At 38.3% G+C, this 22866-nt stretch overlaps 1 protein-coding gene across 3 annotated transcripts in view; it reads left to right on the top strand.

Moving 5' to 3' along the window:
* The window catches only part of LOC145981303 (inverted formin-2-like), a 156729-nt gene that overhangs the window by 117556 nt on the left and 16307 nt on the right, over positions 1-22866 (top strand). For all 3 annotated transcript variants that reach the window (XM_083114496.1, XM_083114498.1, XM_083114497.1), the window contains 4 exons: positions 2079-2251; positions 6450-6529; positions 10620-12154; positions 14902-15209. In XM_083114496.1, coding sequence (XP_082970622.1) covers positions 2079-2251; positions 6450-6529; positions 10620-12154; positions 14902-15209 — 2096 coding nt within the window. The remainder of the gene's footprint in view (positions 1-2078; positions 2252-6449; positions 6530-10619; positions 12155-14901; positions 15210-22866) is intronic.

Here is a 22866-nt window from a genome sequence, read left to right as displayed (position 1 = left end):
CTATCATGTGAACTACAACCATGTGGCATAGCTCCCGCTTGTTCTGCAGCAGATTTTCTGAGTTCTTGAATACGTCCTCATCAGCATTTTGAGTGAGAGAAGGAGCTATGCCACTTACTGATGGTGTCTGCAATAGGAGTGGCAGAGGTTGTGTTGCAGTAACCGGTGCTAGATTTAATATCAGCCCTCAAGTTAAAAGATCTCATGGCAATAATGCCTTATATTCCTCCAGTTTTTCATGGTGTTTACCGAAAACTAAAATCCACAGAAACAATGGACAGTGAAGATCCTCCAGAAGACATATGAAGTTGTCTTTGTAGTTCATACGTAACCTTGTGAACATGATTTACACTCAGGCAAAAGTATTTAAGCCCTGTTCAAAGTCTTTGATGTGCTAGATTGATTTTACCACATGGGTATACTACAACAATATACCATACATGTTCATAATAAATGGTATTTATATTGAAATTCATATTTTTCCTTTTGAAAAATTTACCTAACAATATGTTCAGAAAAAATATATTACCCTTTGTTATACAAATTATGACTCAACATAATGCTTTAGAAAACTCAATTTATTTCCATTTCTTGTCAAAGTGGCATAGCTCCCTCTCTCACTAGACCCCTCAATTGATGACTTACTTAAACTTTTGACAACAAACTAATTTAAGGTTTGTTCGAAAGGTTCATTGTAAGTCTTAACAACACAGTATATTGAAAAACTAGAAATCTTGAATTCAACAAGACATGGATGTGTCATATATTTGATCTCAACATTGTTGTTAACATACTTGTACTTATATGGTAATAGTAATAATTATTTAGTAACGAAGACAAAGTAGTTTTTGTAGTTATTTTGTGTTGCACATAACTACAACTATGTGAACAGCATGTTGCATAATTTGTATTATTAAACTCAAATTCCATTGTACTTTCTTCAGTTAAATTCAAAGTAAATTTGACCAATATTCACATCACTTTGTGTGTGTAAAGTATATGATTTAAGAAATAAAGAAGATATATGCATCAGTTGATTTTCCTTAAACTTTTCAACAGAAAGTAAATTGTTCTGAATACAGGGTGACTCAATAAAAATGGGCCCCGCACCCACTTTTTGTGATATCTCCTACATCCATTCACTAATCACCCTTATTTTGGAGGACATGGCAGAAGCAACGCCTGTGAACACAACTAGACCTCAATGGAAGCTCGAGCAAAGAATATACTGCGTGAAACATTACTACAAGACAGGCTCGTCCAAGAAAATCCAGGAGACTTTCATGCATCAGTTCGAACGTGAGAGGGCCTCCTCCAAAACCAGAATACAGATCTGGGTGGACCACTTTGAGAAGTATGGGGCCATGGAGAACCTCAATGCAGCAAGTGAAAACCGTCCAAGCCACTCAGGACGTCCCAGGAAGTGTACAGCCAAGCTGGTCGAGAGCGTGAGAGAGTCAGTTCAGCAAAGTCCGAGATGCTTTGTGCGCAAGCGAAGTCAGACCCTCTATCCATCGCTTATGAGAAAGTTCTGGTTCCAGCAAGATGGAGCAAGCTCTCGCACCTCAAACCTGTTCCGAGATTGGCTGACAGAGAACTTTGGAGGCCGTGTCATCAGTCTCAAGACTGATTTTGATTGGGCACCTCATAGCCCAGACCTTTGCCCTTCAGATTTCTTCCTTTGAGGCTATCTCAAGGACCGAGTGTACGCAGGGAGACCCAGGACCATCACTGAACTCAAGGAAACCGCCAGGGAGGAGATGAGAGCCATTCCTAGGTCTGTTTGTAAGGACGTCTTGGACAACTTTGTGCTGCACCTCAAGAAATGCACGGAGCTACATGGAGCTCATCTAGAACACCTGCTCTAGAATGAAGAAGAAAAGGCCAATGACCTTCATGTTTTAATTTGATGTTCTAAACACATTAAACTAGTTATGACTGAAGTTGCATTTAAATCCAACAAAAAATTAAGACTCAAAGCCTATCGAAAGTTGGGGCCCGTTTTTTGGGTCATGCTGTATATGTCATTTGAAATTGTCAAACACAAATTTTATTTCATTTACTTTGATCAATTTCAGGCTTGGGCTTGGAGACATTGTTAAACATTTTGAGAGAGCAGGATAGTGAGGAACTTCAAATTCAAATCGATGTGTTCGATGCTCATCATCACGGAGACCAGGAACAGCTCTCCTTATGCCAGGATCTTCTTCACCAGTCACATCATCAGCTCTTCCAAACCATATTTGAAAAGGTAAATAGTTGTCCTAATAGTCATTCCATGCCAAATCAACACAGATGTGTGCAATTTTCAATCGGACCGTCTCAGATTTTCATGAAATTTGTAGAGTTGAAACTATGCATGGAACTTAGTAACTGTGAAAATTTTGAGTCTCGTGCATCTTTTAATTGTAAAATTATTCAAGGTCAAAGTTCACAGAAATTGTCCTTCCTGAGCCTGTTCAGCTATTCTAAATGTGCTATAATTATAATGTGCACCTATTTGTTCCAGGAAGCTGATATAAATTGAATCGAATAAGCTTTCCAATGATATGTAACAAGTCTACCTTTGGATAAAAAGAAAATATTCGAACAGGTGTTCTCGAGTCACAAGCCAGGTTAAATCGGAATTAACTTCCAACGTTTCGAGCGCATACATTGCTCATCTTCAGGGAATGTGAATCTTCCCTGAAGATGAGAGCAATGTATGCGCTCGAAACGTTGGAAGCTAATGCCGATTTAACCTGGCTGGTAACCAGAGAATCACATCGTCAGGAAAGCACAATTCATAAAAAAATATTGTCATGTGACCTTGACCTTTGACCTTGAAAATCTCAAAAAACGTCTACAAAAATCATGAAAATAATATATTTGGAATACTCCTATACTCTAAACCATCAAACTGCAATGAGATCAGAAGATACAAAATAATATGTTTAGGGTGTGGCAATGAATCAGGCGATTTAGCAATACTGTATGTAGATAGTTGTTATGTCAGAGGTAACACGTGACCAGTGGCAGCTTGTGGTCTGGCTCTATGGGTGTGCACTTTAGTCTCGCATCCAGAAGTGTTATACCACCCCTGTCAAATACTCGCACCCATTTTTGAGCACATATTGATACTTAATATATTGGCAACCCAAGTTTTGATCAACTTTCATTGAAAATGAGGCTATGATAGAGTTATATTTCATGATTTTTTTTAAAACTGATTTTTTACAAATTTCAAATATTTCGAAAATTATCCAGCCAGTCACGAGAAGAGTGATGTTATTGTGCAATATGTAATTCAGCATTCGATAATCTGATAAAATCACTCAATACATATAAATACCGATCTACAAATCAATACTATTGTCGATTTGCAAAATATTTCATAAAACTTCCCCCTCCGCTCCGCTCCGCTGATATTAATGAACAATGAGAATAATAACATTGACCTACACCAAAGAAGCCGATCCAACTACCACATGGAGGAAATCAGTTGTAATCTATCTACCTGTTGTTTATTTCTAATGACAGACTGATCAAACCAAGCAAATCAAGCGAAATCAAGAGAATAAGAAATCTTAAAGAAAATTACAGTACTCACTCAGTCCACATTGCCCTGCTTCGTACTTCAGAATTTTTCCTTCCCTTCTGCCATATCTATATATTGCTGCAGTTGCTACCCGCTTTGTAGCTAACTTCCCTCCAAAAATTCAACAACGTTAAATATTATGTCTCTGCTTTCGCTATGTACAGTTTCTCTATTTGTCATGAAATCAAACATGAAACAGGTATGAGCTTTTAACAGCGCTAAACAATTTTGCAACTCAGAAACAGAAACATACAATGCAAAACAGCTGGCTGATTGATGCACACTCCCTCCGCGTGGGTTGATAATTCGGCTACTGTGCCACAGAAACCGTTTATTTTAGCCAAGATGCACTAAGCAAAGGAAATATCAGGCATGTTTAAAACGCCCGTCTCGCTTTCAGTTGCCCTCCCCACCTTCCCCCTTTTCTTCCCCTATCATGCAAGGGACACAATCGGAGGGACAATGTACCATCGAAATCTCCCTTTTCTAAAAAAAATCCCTCGATTTGCAATGATGTATGGGTTGATTCGACTCTGTCACACGATCTCTAATGGAATGGGTTTGCAACACTACATTTCCTCGCACACAAATCGCTGCGTTCCCAGCCTTCCTAAATGATGCAACTTCCCCTCACATGGTGCTCAAGCCGAAAGACCCAAGTCCTCTACGCGACTACTTCAACAGCGTCATAGGAAGCAAAACTAACATTGCGGCTCTGTCGACGTGGGTTGATATCACTGATTGCATGCTTCTCCACCATCTCTCTTGGTGAAGCGCCGTGGGAACACTTGATGTTTTGAAGGAGATAGGGTTTAATAAATAAGTATAATAATAATGTTTTGCATTACAGATTTATTTGGGTGTGCACGTGCAAATAGGCAGAAGCCGCTACTGCACGTGACTACAGTACCACCATCTTTCAGCCCTGCTTTACCATTCATTTATAAGTAGTTGTGGAACGGGGCACAGTGTCCATTCCCTGTAAAAGCACTTTACAAAAACAATGATAGTTACTTGACCATGCATTCCAAGATATTTCAGAAAAAAATACAGGACACTTATTTTTTAAGGCTACAATACACAATATCCTTCTTTTAACGGAACGTGTTATACCTTACTTCAAAGCTTGATTGTATCTTCTGTGAAAAAAATTAGGGTAAGGAAACTTGTATTTATGGAGCTTTTCACACTAAATGACATTAATTTTTAAATTTTTAAAAGAATTTTCTAGTATTATCACTTATTGTGACATCTAATTGCCTGAGTTGTTTTGTTGTGTGTGCAGAACACCAAGTCGGTGGAATTAAGTCGCCCTCATAATTAGCTTCTCTGCAACGCTTCTAAAAGTTACTTATTATGGAAGATGTACACCCATAGCTTACACCACAGTGTGTTAAACTGCTCCAGTACGAGTGAAAATAGTGAGGCGAGGTTGATTTCTATCATTGAATATGGGACAAAAAGATGTCCCGAGGAGTTTTGTAGTGACAACAGGATGCCTTAATGAGAAACGGGACATTCCTGTATTTTATGGGATGTCTGAGAACCCTAGTGCAGCATGGCCACAGGAATTTGAGCCACCTTTTCCCGGATCCAATCTATAGAATCTGTTTCCTCGAAGTTCTTAAACCCATGCGTTGATGGTAACCTGGTCGTGGCGTAGAAAATTAAAATGTTTCCGAAATGCATGCTGTGCCAACGATGTTTTTTGTAATATGCTTTTACAGAGAATTCACATTGTACCTCCACGACTCCATCAAGTGAATGGTAAAGAAGGGGCAGATAGATGGTTGTAGTCACGTGTTACTTCTCGCACAACAACTAGCTATATCCAGTGTTGCAAAATTGTCCGATTCATTGCCGCACCCTGTCCAGTGGCAGCGATTAGGGGGGGGGGGAAGTTGCCCCCCTACTTTTTGCCACTCTTGCCCCCACACTATGGTAATTTTTTTATACAATTATACAAAGGGAAATATACTGTCTTTGCCCTCCAGTTTTGGAACCCAATCACTGCCACTGTGTATGACTATGTGACATTCAGTTCATGTACTGTTTTTTCAATGCACTTCTAAATCCATGAAAATGTGGTGTCAAGAATTTAACTATCTATTCTTGGAGTCAAAAAGTGATGCATTATTTATTCATTGTTCTTTAGGTCCCGGGTTCGATCCCCGGCCGGTTCAAATCTGGGAACTTTTCTAACGATGAAAGCGGCCCCGGCGCCCACCCAGCGTCGAATAACATGGGTACCTGGGGGAAACCCTGGGGGGTAAAGGCGGTCAGGGGCGTGATGCTGATCACATCACCCCCACTCACGACCGGATCAAGAAAGTGTGGGGCGTTACCCCCACACCCCCTATATGCCTTCATGGCATGGTGCTATGCACAGGGGAGCACTTTACCTTTTTTTTTAGTACAGTAGCCCTACTGTTAAAGTTCAATAATAATAATAATAATAATAATATCGCCTTTATTGGAGTGGGTGTGTTTCGGCCTCTACAACAAACCCTTGTCTGAAAGATTAATACAGTGGAATAAAGAGTATACATTTAGAAAAAAAATAAAAATAAAAACATGAAAAGGATTACACATCAATACAAATAAGAACAATTAAATATATAGGTATATACGCATATATGTATAGATAATGAAAAAGAAAAACAGATTTACCTATAAATTGTTGAACATAGGTATTTAATGTTTGTTGCTTTTGTTTGTAGTACATATACATATGTTTTCAGTACATTTCATAGCACACAGTAGAAGGCATTTGAAAACAGTAGAAATTTGTAGCAGGGCTATGTATTCAAATATAGTCTAAATTTAAAATAATTTATATTCCATATGCTAATGTTATTTTTCTTTATTGTAGGTGCATGATTCTCCACATGCTTTGCCTTTCCACACTGTACTGGAGAACTTATCACAAATTGATCCATCCAACCCAAACAGGTAAATATATTAATGCAAATCAACATCTTGTTCTCTGCTGTCTGAATGTAATGTTTAAAATTGCTATTAAATTTATTTTTTAAAATTTTAAATAAAGGTAAAGTTGTAAAGCAGGCTTAATTCAGGAAATGTGTGTTAGTTTTCTCTTCATAAACTTTTATCTTCTCGTTTAATATCTAAGAAACTAAAAGTTAAAGTATACAAAACAGTAATTTTGCCTGTAGTATTATATGGATGCGAAACTTGGTCCCTTACATTGAAAGAGGAACATAAATTGAGAGTATTTGAAAATAAGATCCTTAGGAAAATATTTGGACCTAAAAGGGATGAGGAGACAGGTGAGTGGAGAAGGTTACATAATTTGTATTCATGTCCAGATATTATTATAATAATTAAATCAAGAAGACTTAATTAAGGTACTCACGTTTTCCGCGAAGCTGTTTTACATTATTTTCTATTAATTTCAGTAGCCACTGCCACCATCCTCGTTGGAATTCGTTGTGTTGTTGCTTGGCGTGTTTCTATTGTTTTTTCCTAAATTGCCACTAGGTGTGTTGCTGTTGCCTGTATGTCTGCGTATATGTCGTCTGCTGTTACCGGTGTTAATTGTTTCAGTAACGGAAGCCAGTCGTGGCGTGCCTGCCCACTATCTACGTTCAGTTCATGGTTGTAGTGCATGATGGCGTATGATTCTTTGATTTTTGTGTCTATGAGACTTAGGTGGGCAGGCCATGCGGCACGAATGGGAGAGGAAAGAAGAGTTTACAGGATTCTTGTTGGGAAACCTGATGGTAAGAGACCAGTAGGAAGCCCAAGATGAGGATAGAGACATAACGTTGAGATGGACCTAAGGGAAATTGGTAGGGATGGAAAAGAGTATGGAAGGCCTGTGTTGCTGCAGCCATACACCTTCAGGTTTAAGAAGGCTAGAGAGTTAGTTTGTTAGTAAAGGACAACTGTGTAGCATGTAATCTTGCTGTACAGCATAAGTTTGCTACTTAACTGCAACAACAAATATCTTAAGATATTTACACATTTCAACTGAGTCCCACAAAACATGCATCACAGACATAAGTACCAAATACTGAAGAATGATTCTTGTGAATACCAATAACTGTAATTGAAATTTAGTTTTCCATATATTGGATTAATATATTTCTAGAACCCTTGTCATGGAATTCCTATTATGGGTGATTTGATGAAAATTAAAATATAATTAAAATTAGGGTGACCATAATATTTTGACCCAAAAACGGGACTTCCCAAGGAGATCAGTTTACCCCACCTCTCCTAAAAATCAGAGTTATTATTAAGGTATTATTATTATTATTTATTAAAGGATGGATTACATAAATTAAATAAGTTTCCCCTGGCGACTGTGGACAGAGATGGGAGGGAAAAGCAAAAAACGTAAATGAGAAAAGGAATAGCATACTTACTTTATTTTTCCACATAGGAACCCCGGACATTCAGACATTTGTCATACTGCTTGATAAGCTTCAAGAAACCCTCTTGGAAAAAATGAGTGTCCTGTATTCGGAAGAAGTGTTGCACAAAATGTGTAACCTCAGCATTGCTTCCAAAGCGCCTTTCTCCGAGAGCCTTCTTCAAAGCCGGAAACAGATGAAAGTCACTCGGTGCGAGATCGGGACTGTACGGCGAATGGGTAAGGCGCTTCCAACCAAGGGTTGCAAGATGGTGTTGTGTAGCCCTCGCCGAGTGCGGTTTCGCATTGTCATCCAACAACAGCACGCCAGATGTGAGAAGGCCAGGCCGAATAGCCTGCTTCAATTTGGACAGGGTGTGACAGTAACGTGCAGCGTTGATGGTTCCTTGTTCCAAAAAGTCCAGCAACAAAACACCATGGGTGTCCCGAAAAACTGTGAGAAGCACCTTACACCTGCCGAGGGAGTTGTCTTGAACTTCTTCCGGACAGGTGATGACTGATGTTTCCACTACATTGATGCGGCCTTTGATTCGGGTGTGCTATGGTGGACCCACGTTTCATCCCCCATCACAATCCGATAGAGAAACTCATTTCCTTCTTGGTGATAACGCATGAGATGCTCCATATCTGCCAGGCCATGACTGAGAGGCACCTCCCCTCCTTTGCACGAACTATGCTCACGACATCTGTTGGATCGTGGTCGTACTTCACCCACTGGTGTATGGGTGTCTGTTGTGTTCCAACACGGCCTGGTTTTCCTCATTGCTGTACGATTTCCCTGGCGAAACTGGGGGGGATTTATTTAAGGACCTTTCCTCGTACATCATAAACAATAAATGAAATTTGATTTCCCAGAGTCAAAGGGTATTAATTTGTTATCTCTGTATTACTTACATAGCGTTTCTTGTCTTTTTTGATCAACCTTTATGATGAAGTTGCATTATGCCAGAAGTATTTAGCAGAAGAACCAATCTTCTTGAGACATCTTTATTCTTCATCAACCGTTTACTAATCTCCCCGAAAACCTTACCCCACATATCAGACACACAATTGTAGATATTTCTTTTGAGTTCGTGTCAAGATGCTGGAACGTTAAATTCTTGTTGCAAATCTATAAAGAAACTGCTTGCTTATTCACTGCTCTACAAATAACGGAACACACACAAAACAATACAACATCGTTTTTAGCATGAAATGTCAAGATAACTCTTAGACAAAAAGTGGCTTTTTAAGAACATGGATGGGACAACCAGAACATGCCTCTGAAATAGGACTGTTCCGGTCAAAACGGGAAGCATGGTCACTTTAATTAAAATGCATTGTAGCAATTTCAAGTTCTTTGTTAACCTTGTTCACTCAGCATGGAGTGCTAAAATTCCTTGAAAAAGTAAAGGATCATAAATAGGTTGATAGCCAATAGGTAATGTTTCTTTGTGTTTGTAAGTGCTAATGAATTGATGTCTGCAAACAGTAGATGATGAGAAAGTGTCATAAAATAGGAATCTGTAGAGGCACATAATTTTGGTAAAAAAAAAAAAAGCAAAATGTTGGTACAAAAACAGAGTCAATTTCGGGTTCAAAAGCGGTAAATAAAATGAAATTTCGCTGTTATAGCAGTGAAAAAGCGGTATATAAAATGACATTTTTGTTTTAAAAATTTGAATATAATCCCAAATTTGATTTAAAAACTTCACTTACTACACAAAATAAACATATCCCTTCTAATAGCACATTAAATCATTACCAGAATATTAAATTTCTTCCTGCATAAAGGGGTCCATCTTTGCTTCCCAAATATTCACAGCAGAATTAATCAATTTTCCGTGAATTGCATAACTCGCAGGATACTTCAGACTTCAGAAAGTGTCGTGTCGGTATATAATCGGTAAATTTCATGTTTAAGAGTCTATTTCGCATTTTGCAGTTCATTTCGCATCATTTGGTGACAAAACAGGGTAGAAAAATGCACCTCACACCTTTGCATGCCTCTAGGAATCTGTTGTGTAGTTGAGATGTGCAGCAGAATCAGTTAAGAAAATTCATGATCATAATGCAATATTTTGGTATGCATGTATTTGTATCACATCAGACTTTGCATAAAAAAACATTTATTTGCATAATTTCTCCAGTTTACATAATATTATTAGGTATTAAGGTAATATTTAGTCCAGCGAGTTTTGCACTTTTAAAATAGAAGTGACATATTTTAGTCCTGAGATATTTATTTATATTTTATATTTTTTTGGATGGTGTTAATTTTAATAGAGACAAATTTAGTTCTATTTTTAGATATTTGTGGATTTTGTTTAGAAAAGAAACTTATGTGATGAGTACAGCCCTAATTTTATCAGCAAATGAATTTATAATATATACTAGGGATGATTGGGAAAAAATAATACGAAGCCCACAAATTCCATTAGGTATTTATTAGATGAATACAAAGGGACTCGCATGACAGGACACTTCATACACTACTTCTCAACATAGTGCCTCCCTGGTCCAGGCATTTATCCCAGCGCTAAACGAGGATCATGATGTCGGCCTCATATTTGTATTCTATTTCCGATCATCCCTCGTATATATATATAAATGTATCACATATTTAGTATGTCTTATGCATTGTAAAACATCTTTTCCTTGCAGTGATCGCATGTGGGAACTCTTGGAAGAAGTCACAACACGTGCTATTGATGGCTCATTGTTGTTAACAGGAAGGAACATGAAGAAGCTCTCAGGAAAAACCAGGACTGAATCAACCCAGACTCCTAAGAAACGTTGGGGAACATTTTACAGGAAGTCCAAATGTATTGGTATTCAAACTGAATCTCAAAAGACAGATGCGTGTAAATATTGTTCATGTGATTTCCTAGACAGTTCAGTGAACAGTGAATTAAGTGCAACCTCAAGGAATATTAGTGGGGAACTCTCACAGTTGTCTCTCGCGAATGTTTCTACTGTTGAAGTAGCAGTACAGTGTGAACTTGAAGACAGTAATTGCAATGCACTCGCTGTTTCTCAAAATACTCCTCCAACGAGATTGTCTTTACCTCTTAGTTCAGACTCAAGTGCATCGTCAGTAGATGTGATACATCAATCTGCGACTAGTTGTGAGAATTCATTGCAGTCGGAAGAACTTGTAAATACCCCAAGCAATGTACCTTCAACACCGTCCAGCACTGGAAAAGAACAGTTGTCTCCAGTTCCTGAAGGTTATGACTCTGCATCCCCAGTTTGTGAAAGACTGACACAGTCTCCAATGAACAGTAGTACCTGTATACCACCACCTTTAATGTTTGATAGTCCTGTATCAACAGCACCACCACCACCTCCAATGCCTGGTATGCCCATGGCACCACCACCACCTCCTATGCCAGGTACCCCTTTAGCAGCACCACCACCCCCAGTGCCTGGTATGCCAATGGCACCACCACCACCCCCAATGCCTGGTTCCCCAAATACACCACCACCACCCCCAATGCCTGGTATGCCCATGGCACCACTGCCACCCCCAATGCCTGGTATGCCTATGGCACCACTGCCACCCCCAATGCCTGGTATGCCCATGGCACCACTGCCACCCCCAATGCCTGGTATGCCCATGGCACCACTGCCACCCCCAATGCCTGGTATGCCCATGACACCACCACCACCCCCAATGCCTGGCATGCCCATGGCACCACCGCCACCCCCAATGCCTGGCATGCCCATGGCACCACTGCCACCCCCAATGCCTGGTATGCCCATGGCACCACTGCCACCCCCAATGCCTGGTATGCCCATGGCACCACCACCACCCCCAATGCCTGGCATGCCCATGGCACCACCGCCACCCCCAATGCCTGGCATGCCCATGGCACCACCGCCACCCCCAATGCCTGGCATGCCAATGGCACCACCACCACCCCCAATGCCAGGTGGCCCCATGCCACCACCACCACCCCCAATGTCTGGTGATTTAATAGCAGCGCCACCACCTCCTCAAATGCCTGCAGCCTTTGATGCTATGAATTTGCACCCTGAGATGGCAGCATATCTCAATTCAACTACACGGCATTCACTTCCTTTCCGATTTCCTTCGGGTTGGAATCCAGCAGGACAACCACAGAACAATACCCTCCCTAGACCCAAGAGAAAGATGAAGACGCTGAACTGGTCTAAACTGCCAGGACAATTGATAGGTGAGTACTTTTAATTTTACTAGCATGAGTCAACAGTGTATTTACTGCAGTTATCTTATACAGGATGCCTACCAGTCAAGGAAGTCATGAAAGTCAATAAAAAGTCAAGAAATTATACTTGTGAAGATTTTTTGCTGTAGCAATGACTTTTTGATTTAGTTTATGTTATTACTTCACTTTTCTGCCCTTGGCTAATTGCAAAGATGAAGATGAATGGTGGCAAGATAAGATGGATGAAGGGACATTCACAAATATATAGAGATGGCAACACTGGCACCACATAAGATTATACTGGCTGTGAGTCCAGACACCAGAGCCTTGCCAGTCTGCCAAATGCCATCCAGGATGCATTAATAGATAAAGCAAGTCTAATTCTCTTGTTAAATACACCTTCAGTTTTCATCTTAATTGACCTTTTGGTAGGGGTTTTCATTAAATAAATATTTATTTACTTAATTGCTAATTTCCAACATTACCTAAGCAGAGGTCATATAAATAAAGTTTAAGACAAACTAAAAAGGTCAAGAATTTTGGATTTGTTATTTTGGTAGACACTGTTGTAGGAAATGTAAATATTCACATTAAATATGGTACATAAGATACTGAACAATTTACTTTGGTTTCAGGTGCTCTGAAATTTATCAACTTTCTGTTCATCTACCATCTTCCCTCAGTCCCACTTTTTCCTTTTTTGTGTTTTTTTTCTTTTATCATATTACTTCATCTTTCCTTGTATCGTGTTCTGTACAATTCCTTTTGCATCATCTTTTAGTTCTTTCTGTTCATTAATTCCACTTTCAATTCTTTTCAGTATTTCTTTGAATCATTCTCAGTGTTTTAAAATTTGTACTTCCATATTTATTTTTGTATCTCTCCATATTTCTTTCTTGTTGACCTTTATCTTTTGGTGCACCTTCTCATCATCTTTTATGCCTGTGTTTTTATTTCTCTTTGTATATTACTTTGCTTACTTTTATTTACTTTCTACTGTTATCTAGCTTTACTTTCTCTTTCTTTAGTTCTACCCTTTCCTTCCTTTATATTTACTATATTTGTGTTGCATTCTTTATGTACCGTGAAAACTAGGCTTTGATAATTTTCATTTGATTTGTCATTGGATTTGATACGTGTTGAACTTACAATCTTAGCATTTGAGTAATTCATATGTATTATGTACATGCTAAGTTAAATTATCTAATTAAGTAACAGTGGCATATTCTGAAAATATGACCTGGTTTACTGCATATTTATCGTATATATTTATTATATATTAATTAGATATAATAGAAATGCAGGCATGTAAGTTAAACAAAAACAGAAGTCTGATAACTTCAAAGTTTCCTGTAATTTCTATATACGTGAAAAATGTTGGTTTTCTGGCAGTAAACCAGGTAACTTGGAAGAATATTCCAGTAAGGTAAGACCAGTTTAGTCTTGAACAAGTTAGCAATTCTATATTACTCTTTAATTACATAAGAATGATGGAAAATATAAAAATAGCCCCATTAGTTATCATTACTACCTATATCTATGTCAGTACTATTGCTTGTCAGTACTATTGCTTGTCAGTATGCTGCAATTGAATTGTTGAAAAGGTTTGGCCAGCACTAGGCCCTAGTGAGGGGTAAGGACAGGGGGAGAGGGGGCTGAAGCTTAGGGTACCATTCGAAGTCTTTTCTTAAGATAACAAAATGATGTCTGAATATGTGACAGAGGAATTTACACTTGGCAGAGGTAAGAAGAGAGTGAAGAGAGGTAGGAGAATGAACAGAGGTAGGAGGAGAGTGAACAGAGGTGGGAGGAGAGTGAACAGAGGTGGGAGGAGAGTGAACAGAGGTGGGAGGGGAGTGAACAGAGGTGGGAGGAGAGTGAACAGAGGTGGGAGGGGAGTGAACAGATGTGGGAGGAGAGTGAACAGAGGTGGGAGGAGAGTGAACAGAGGTGGAAGGGGAGTGAACAGAGGTGGGAGGAGAGTGAACAGAGGTGGAAGGGGAGTGAACAGAGGTGGGAGGAGAGTGAACAGAGGTGGGAGGGGAGTGAACAGAGGTGGGAGGAGAGTGAACAGAGATGGAAGGGGAGTGAACAGAGGTGGGAGGGGAGTGAACAGAGGTGGGAGGAGAGTGAACAGAGGTGGGAGGGGAGTGAACAGAGGTGGGAGGAGAGTGAACAGAGGTGGAAGGGGAGTGAACAGAGGTGGGAGGAGAGTGAACAGAGGTGGGAGGGGAGTGAACAGAGGTGGGAGGAGAGTGAACAGAGATGGAAGGGGAGTGAACAGAGGTGGGAGGGGAGTGAACAGAGGTGGGAGGGGGTTAAAACATACAAGATGTTACTCAACCCTTGTTCCTATTGGAGATTTTCAAGTGATGTAGTGAGGGGTTACCATGTGAAAATACATTCCACCATTTAACTCTGTACATCGAGTTCTCTGAGACTGTCAATGGGTCAGTAGAGGTTAAATAATCTCTCAATATTGTCAGTTGAAAAAGATTTTGCAAGAGATGTCAGTTTCCTCATTTAAAAATTTTTAGGATGTAAATTCCATGGCATAAAGAAAAAATAATATCGAGGGATGCACATAAAATGACTGTGCTTGGTAGTGGGTGCACCAAACCACAATCCTGCCTAGGGCACCAAAATATCTAGCCACGGGGCTGGCCAGCACAAAAAATATGCAAACTGCAAATAAATTAAAAATAAATACAAATAGCATTAAATTTGAAGGTAAATGAATTGATCTTGCCTTACAGAAAATTCCATATGGACAGCAGTGTTGACTGTGAGGGCGCCAGTTTCTCTAGATTACCAGAACGTTGAAGAACTCTTCTGCCAAAAGACAGCGCAGCCGGAATCCAAGAAGTCCATTTCCGCTCCGAAGCAGCAGGCAAGTGAAGTGAACCTCTTGGAAAGCAAAAGGAGTCTCGGCGTGAACATTTTCCTCAAGCAGTTCAAGTGCAGCCAAGAGGAGATAGTTGCCATGGTGAGGGAAGGACGAGCCTCAGATATTGGTGCCGAGAAGCTTAGGGGTCTTCTAAAGATATTACCAGAGCCAGATGAGGTAAACACGGCATGCTATCTTGTAATGAACAGATTCTATTTTCCATATTTTGATATTTGATTCATATTTATGTTTTATATACATAAATGGTTTTCATGAAGGTTAGGCACACACAGGAGATGTACTACGTAGAATTTTCCGAGAAGCTTAGACAGCAACAGTGGAAAATCAGGCAAAGCCAAGTCAGCTTGGTAGCTCAGTGGTAGAGCAATGACATGGTATGCCAGAGACCCAGGTTAGAGTCCTGGTCGAGCCTGCATTTTCGCTTAAAATTCTACATAATAAATGGTTTTGGGTAATGATTAGATATACCAGAAACACATTTCTTGAAATTTACAGGAGAAAAGACGAGAAAGTACTTACAGAATTTAGTTCTTGTCGACTTTCTGAAGCTGGGAAAAGCGTTTTTTTTTTTTTTTTTTCCGAATTGTGCAAGTTATTCGGCCTGTAAATAAGGTATTTTTCGACATTCACGTATCTCCGTTGCACGATAGCTCGTGCCACCATTACCGTCGACTACGTGAATCAAATGTTCTGTGCGTTCGATTACGTAACCCCCTCTCAGTATAGCAACCATGTGATAGTTTTACAAGATGACGTGTGAGCGGGATTTTTTTTTTTCAATTCAATTTTCTATGTTTGCCTAACATAACTGAACCTAACCTAACCTTCTGTGAATGGTTTGTGGATTAAAAACAATCATTTTTCGGTTAATAAGTGTTAGTGTAACAACCACGCGGTAGTTTTACAAGATGACGTGTGAGCGTTTTTTTTTTTCCAATTCAATTTTCTGTTTCCTAACCTAACTGAACCTAACCTAACCTTCCGTGAATGGTTTGTGGATGAAGTTTTGCTTAAAAACCTTTTGTGAATAGTTTGTGCAGCATTTATCGGTTCATAAGTTTGGAAACACTACATATCAGCTGACGACACAGCATATCAGCTGACAATAGACAACGTGAGTCAAAATTTGGCCACCAATTAGCAACGACCAATAAATACTTATAATGTTAGAAATAACGCTTTTTTCATTGAAAAAAAAAGTAATCCCTAGTTGAAAAATGTTCCGCTATGCATATGAAGTAAGTAGAAATGAATTTCATTTAAAAATAAACGAGTTAAATGTGTTTCCGGTATATCTAACTGGTACCTGGTTTTGTATCACCACGCCAAAGAAAAACATATATACATATTTATAGTGACTAAAAGATAAGGTTTCCGTACAAAAAGTGGGCACATTATAGGTTCAAAATCAATATATAAAATACCATTTCAATATTAGAATCTGTAATCAAGGGGTCCTGGGTTCGATACCCGGTGGAGGCACATAGTGGTTCGGATTCCACTTTAAACAGTAGGTCCAGTCCCGATTAGCCTTACTGTGCACGAAGTGGACTTATAATACAACTCAAACCAAACCAATGTTAGAATGGTGAATATTACCGTAAATTTGATTTAAATACTATACTTTTTTACATAAAATTTACTTTCCCTTTTTAATAGCACATTTAAGCAGTTCTCAAAGTATTTAGTTTATTTCTGTGCAAAGGAACCTGTTTTTGATTCTCAAATATTTACAGCATAATTAATCTCTTTTCTGTGATTTGCATAACTCGCAGGATAATTCAGATTTCAGAAATTGTCGCATCGGTAACAAAACTCTAAATTTTGTGTTTTAGAGTGTATTTCTCATTTTGCAGTTCATTTCGTGACAAAAATTGGTAGAAAAATGCAGCTCGTACCTTTCAAAAATGTAACAAATGAACATTACAGTGTGTTATTTCACATTTCATGTTTCTGCCAAAAACAAAATATGCATGCATCTATTGATTATTTTTAAAGAATTACATTTGACATCAACATTATAAAGCTGTTGAAAATCTGTGAGAAATGTTCCATTCTGAACATAACATAATTTAACTTTAATAGAAGATGTAATAAATAAAATACATAGTTTGAAATATTTGTCATCACTTTTGTACCACTTTAAGTTACCTGGGATAGTTAAGATTGAGAATAAACTATCAAAATAGAGAGATAGGAAAACAGTGTATTATTTTACTCGGTATTGCAATTTGTACCGACACACAGACTCAAGTATCTGGTCTACTGGCCCAGTCACTTTGTACAGTCACGGGCATTTCTGGATTGTAACAACTCCATTGACTTTCTATGTGATTATTACAACCCAGAAGTGTCTGTGACTGTACATTTTATCCTGTTTATACTTATAAACCAAAATATCTTAATTTTGAGAATGGTGCAAATGATTTCATTTTCTATATTGTTTTGAAGATCTGCAGCATTAGTTTTACTATGTTGCAGTTATGTAAGCAGGTCTCCCTGATGACTTAGTGGTTTTGTCATCAACTTGTAATCAAGGGGTCCAAGGTTTGATGCTCAGTGGAAGAACACAGATCCCTCTTTAAACTCTAGACCAAATCCTGATTAGACTTTCTGTGTTTAACCCTAGAAATGTGTCCTGTGCCAAACGTTATAGCTAACCATTCATCTGCTGCTGAACTACTGCTCCCCTGTGCTTAGCACCATGCCATGAAGGCGTATAGGGAGTGTGGGGGTAACGCCCCACACTTTCTTGATCCGGTCGTGATCAGCATCACACCCCTGACTGCCTTTACACCCCAGGGTTTCCCCCAGGTACTCATGTCATTCGATGCTGGGTGGGTGCCAGGGCCGCTTCCAACGTTAGAAAAGTTCCCAGATTTGAACCAGCCAGGGATCGAACCCGGGACCTATAGCATGGTAATCAGATGCGTTTCCGACTGAGCCACTGCGGCCTCAGTATTAAAACGTAGCCTAAATTTTGCAAAAACTATTTACAGTAATTTACTACAAAAGTTAGTATTTACTTGCAAAATGGCAGGAATGCAAAATTACATTTTTATAAGTCTTGTGTGCAACACTTTGACTGGTGTTCACCACACACAGCTTTGGAGCAACGGCAGCAGAAGAATCTTGTCATCCTCCTCTTGCTCGAGGGTTAGAATAAAACCCTTCCTACTTGTTCTTCAGCATCTGCATTAGTATTTTGCATTTCCACATTCAGAATGACAGCAAAATCTTTTGAAGTTTTTCTGGAAGTTTTGGTGTACGAAGACGCTAACGTTTCATCTGCCAGACGACGCAAACTTAAAACCGTTAAAAAACCACTGAAGGAACGCTTGTAAAAGAAAATTGATGCTCCCTGTCAGTTTTTCCGATCCAAATGAAGGTAGACGAGATGGGGAGCAGAAGGGGTAAAACAAGAAAACTGCCTACATGCGTAGTCTGCCAGACGATATCTTTTCAGTGTTAAAGTGGACTTAAAAAAAATTAAAGTGCGCTGTTAATGTTCTTGTCCCTGAAAGTTCCGAGTCACAACTAAATCACTGTTGCATTGTTTTTATCTGTTATATTTCTATCTGTTTTATTTTACATCACCCTTCTGCCATTTTTCGATAATTGTTTCGACAAGGATGAATAGTGATGAAGGCACAATCACAAACACACAACAACAGGAACCTGGACATTGCAAGTTTGTGTGACTGAGGTATTATACCAGAATGAATGTGTGTGTGTATAGGTAATCATTGAGCATTGTTACATGGATGATTGCATGATGATTTCTTCCATTTATCATCAAGGAAAGGAAACTTGGTTTGACTTAAAATTAAGTAATATTTAATTACCTAGATTGAGGAATTAATCCTATTTTTTTATACAATGCAAAATATATAAAACAGCTTTCGCATGTTCAAATATTCATGCACAATATGTCCAACACGTTCCTTTGATATTTTTAAAGTCTCAGCTATCTCGATCAACTTCACTTTACGATCATTTAAAATTATTTTGTGGACTTTTTTTGATGTTTTCGTCGGTAACAGCCTCTTTGGGGCGTCCACTGCGTGCATCGTCTTCGATGCTCATTTCGCCTCGTTTAAATATAGCAAACCACTTCTCAACGGTTGATTTTCCTGGTGCAGAGTCCGAATAATGTTTATCAAGCCAAGCCTTGGCTTCAACAGTATTTTTTTTTCGCCAAAAGCAATGCTTTATTAACACACGAAATTCTTTTTTATCCATTTTTTCACAATAACAAAAGCTGCTTCACTCACAATGCTATATCTCACGAACTAATTATCCGGCAGCTGTGAAATTTATACACGTATCTTTTGAAGGTTAGTACTAAGTAAAAATCACATGGATTTAATTCTAGTAACGCCATCTATGAGTCGAACTTTTCAGCCCAACTGTTATCTCGACAATTCAGAATTGAAGGAAACGATGTGTGCTGCAAAAAAATGTCCCTGGAAACAGTTGCTAGGGACGTGATAAAAGGGCATTTTCACCCTTAAAAAAGGGCTAATTGAGTGATTTTTTAATTTTCTCGGTCTTGTGGGACGATTTCATGGGGGGGTCGTAATCGGGTATTTTTGGTCTCCGGTGCTTCCTTCATGGAGAACATTTATGTCAGTGAGTCAGTGAGTGGTTATAAACATTCACTTACTTTCATGGTGTATTGTCAGTTTCCATTGTTGTGCTGTAACAGGAGTATGCAGCTTACATTTTCTGCCTTGTTTGCTGCCCTCATCATCTTGTTTAAGCAACAATGACTTCATTGATGTGAAAAGCATAAGATTTCTTCTGAGAAATGAAGGTATGTGTTAATATTTTTGTAAGTTTTGGGATTGTGCTTTTCCCTCATGGAATCCCTTCCTCCTCTCATCTACTATACTCCTCGCAGAACTCAGTTTTTCCTATATCTATCCCTTATCATTGGTGATTAATTTCATCTCCCTTCCTTCCCCTTGCAAGCCTCATTTCCACGTTTTCCAGTGATATTTCCCTTCCTTCATTCTCCTTGAAGGACTCAGTCCTTCCTACGACCTTCTATTGCCTTTGGTGGATTTACTTCCTGCTTCCTTTGCCTCACCAACTTGACAGGGCTGACAGACAGTCGAAATTGTACAACCTACGTGCATCCATACTGTTTCATTTCTACGCATGAAATACCGTTAGATATTGAACTAGTTCTGAGCCAATACCGATACCAGCCAATACTTTTCCAGCATTTTGGTCTTTCACAGATCCATAAAAATGCCACACCAAACTTTCGCAGAGCCTAATTATCCTTGAAATTATGCAAAATTCAAACTTTATTTTTATTTTGCACGAGAAACTGTATTTTTTGATTACATAACATCTATTTTAATATTCTGATGTAATTCTTGTATATTCTGAAACAAATTTCTTGGTAAATTGATGCATATAATTGGAGGAGAATATTTACACAATAATATTGATCAATATTTTGAACAAAAGTTAATTACTGATATTTTGAAGTATCGGTATGAGTATTGGTGAGAATACTGTCACCAATTGGTCACTGTGGACCCCTGGCAAGGGGTTATTTCCCACCCTGTATTTGTCTTGTGTAGTATCGGTGGTGTGTATGTATGTGTCTTATGTTGTAGTTGTGCTGTCTAGTATGTTTGTGTAGTAGTTGTGCTGTCTAGTAGGTTTGTTTTGCGTAGTAGTTGTGCTGTCTAATTTGTTTTGTGTTTGTCTTGTGTAGTAGTTGTGGTGTGTTTGTGTTTATATTGTGTTATAGTTGTGAAGTGTTTGTGTGTGTCTTGTGTAGTAGTTGTGCTGTCTAATGTGTTTGTGTTTGTCTTGTGTAGTAGTTCCTCCATTCATATTGGGGGTTAGGCGTAGAGCTGACAACTCTGCACTGTAAAAAGCCATGTCAAGAATCAGCAATATAAGGCCATGGATGTTCCCAAGGTAAAATATTCCGGAGGTAAAATAGTCCCCCGTTCAGATCTCCGGGTGGGGACTACTTTGGGAGGTCCCTGGACTAAGGATAAGATCTACGTTAGGAATAAGAAAAATATTAAATTAGGCACCTGGAATGTTCTGAGCCTTTACCGGCCTGGGGCATTTCAGTGTACAGTTAATGAGATAGTCAAGTATAAATTAGATGTAGTAGCTGTCCAGGAAGTTAGGTGGCCAGGAGAAGGGAATTGTAAAACTAAAAATTATACTTTTTTCTATGGTGGTACTGAAAATCATAATTTTGGAACAGGCTTTTTCATAAATAATAGAATTATCTCGGCTCTTAAAACAATAGAATTTATTAATGATAGGATATCATATGCAGTTTTACAGGGTAGGTGGTGTAAAATTATTTTAATAAACATACATGCACCAACGGAAGATAAAGATGATAATACTAAAGATGATTTTTATACAGAGTTAGAACAGGTCTTTGATAAATTTTCTCAGTATGATATGAAAATTCTGTTAGGTGACTGTAATGCACAGATTGGGAAAGAAGAGACATTTAAACCCACGATTGGTAAAGAAAGTCTTCATGAATTAAGTAATGATAATGGTATAAGATTGATTACTTTTGCAACCTCAAAGAATTTAATTGTGAAAAGTACCACTTTTAAACATAAAGATATCCATAAATATACCTGGTCTTCTCCAGATGGTAAAACTCATAATCAGATAGATCATATTCTCATTGATAAGAGAAGGCATACTAGTATAATTGACGTTCGTACACATAGAGGTGCTGACTGTGCCAGTGACCATTATTTAGTAATTGCTAAATTAAGAGAAAGACTCTCAGTGATAAATCATAAGCAACAAAATCTAAAAGTTCTAAAATTTGATACAGGAAAGTTTACTGATGAAAGAATTAAGAAAGATTACCAAATTAAACTGTCAAATAGATTTGAGGTTTTGCAGGATTTAAATGATGATGAAAATATAAATGAAACAGACGTAAATAAGAATTGGGAGCACATACGTAATGCAATAGAATCAGCAGCTAAAGAAAGTATAGGATACCATAAACCGAGGAAAAGTAAGCCATGGTTTGATAATGAATGTCATAATCTAATAGAAATAAGAAATCAGGCTAGACTTAGGTGGTTAAATAACTCTGATGATACAAATCTAAACAATTATAATAGAATAAAGCGAGAAGTTAACCGCACGTTTAGAAGTAAAAAAAGAGATTACTTGAAAAGCAAAATTAACGAAATTGAAACAAACAGCAAAAATAAAAATATCAGAGATTTATATAAAGGTGTAAATGAGTTTAGAAAGGGGTGGCAACCTAAAGTAAACTTGATAAAAGATAAAGACGGTGATTTTCTAGCTGACCCAAGCGATATTCTAAATAGATGGAAGAACTACTTTAATGACCTTTTAAATGTCCATGTAGGAGATAAATCAGAAGTGAATGAAGTACACACAGCAGAACCTTTAGTCCCAGAACCTAACTTGACTGAAGTTAAAGATGCTATTAAAAGGCTAAAGAATAACAAAGCACCTGGCATTGATTTAATACCAGCTGAGTTAATTAAATATGGTGGAAATTCATTAATTTGTCAAATTCATAAATTAATTTGTTTAATATGGAATAAAGAAGAAATCCCTCAACAGTGGAAAGAATCCATAATTGTTCCTGTGTTTAAAAAAGGTGATAAAATGAACTGCAATAATTACCGTGGAATTTCTCTACTCTCAACAACATATAAAATATTATCTAACATTCTTTTAACAAGACTAACCCCATATGCTAATGAAATTATAGGTGATTATCAATGTGGATTTAAACGCAACAGATCAACTACAGATC

This window comes from Lepisma saccharinum, chromosome 29 (assembly GCF_977018435.1).
Source record: "Lepisma saccharinum chromosome 29, izLepSacc3.1, whole genome shotgun sequence".
NCBI lineage: Eukaryota > Metazoa > Arthropoda > Insecta > Zygentoma > Lepismatidae > Lepisma > Lepisma saccharinum.
The sequence above is the reverse complement of the archived record's forward strand: the minus strand, read 5'-3'. Positions and strand labels throughout refer to the sequence as shown.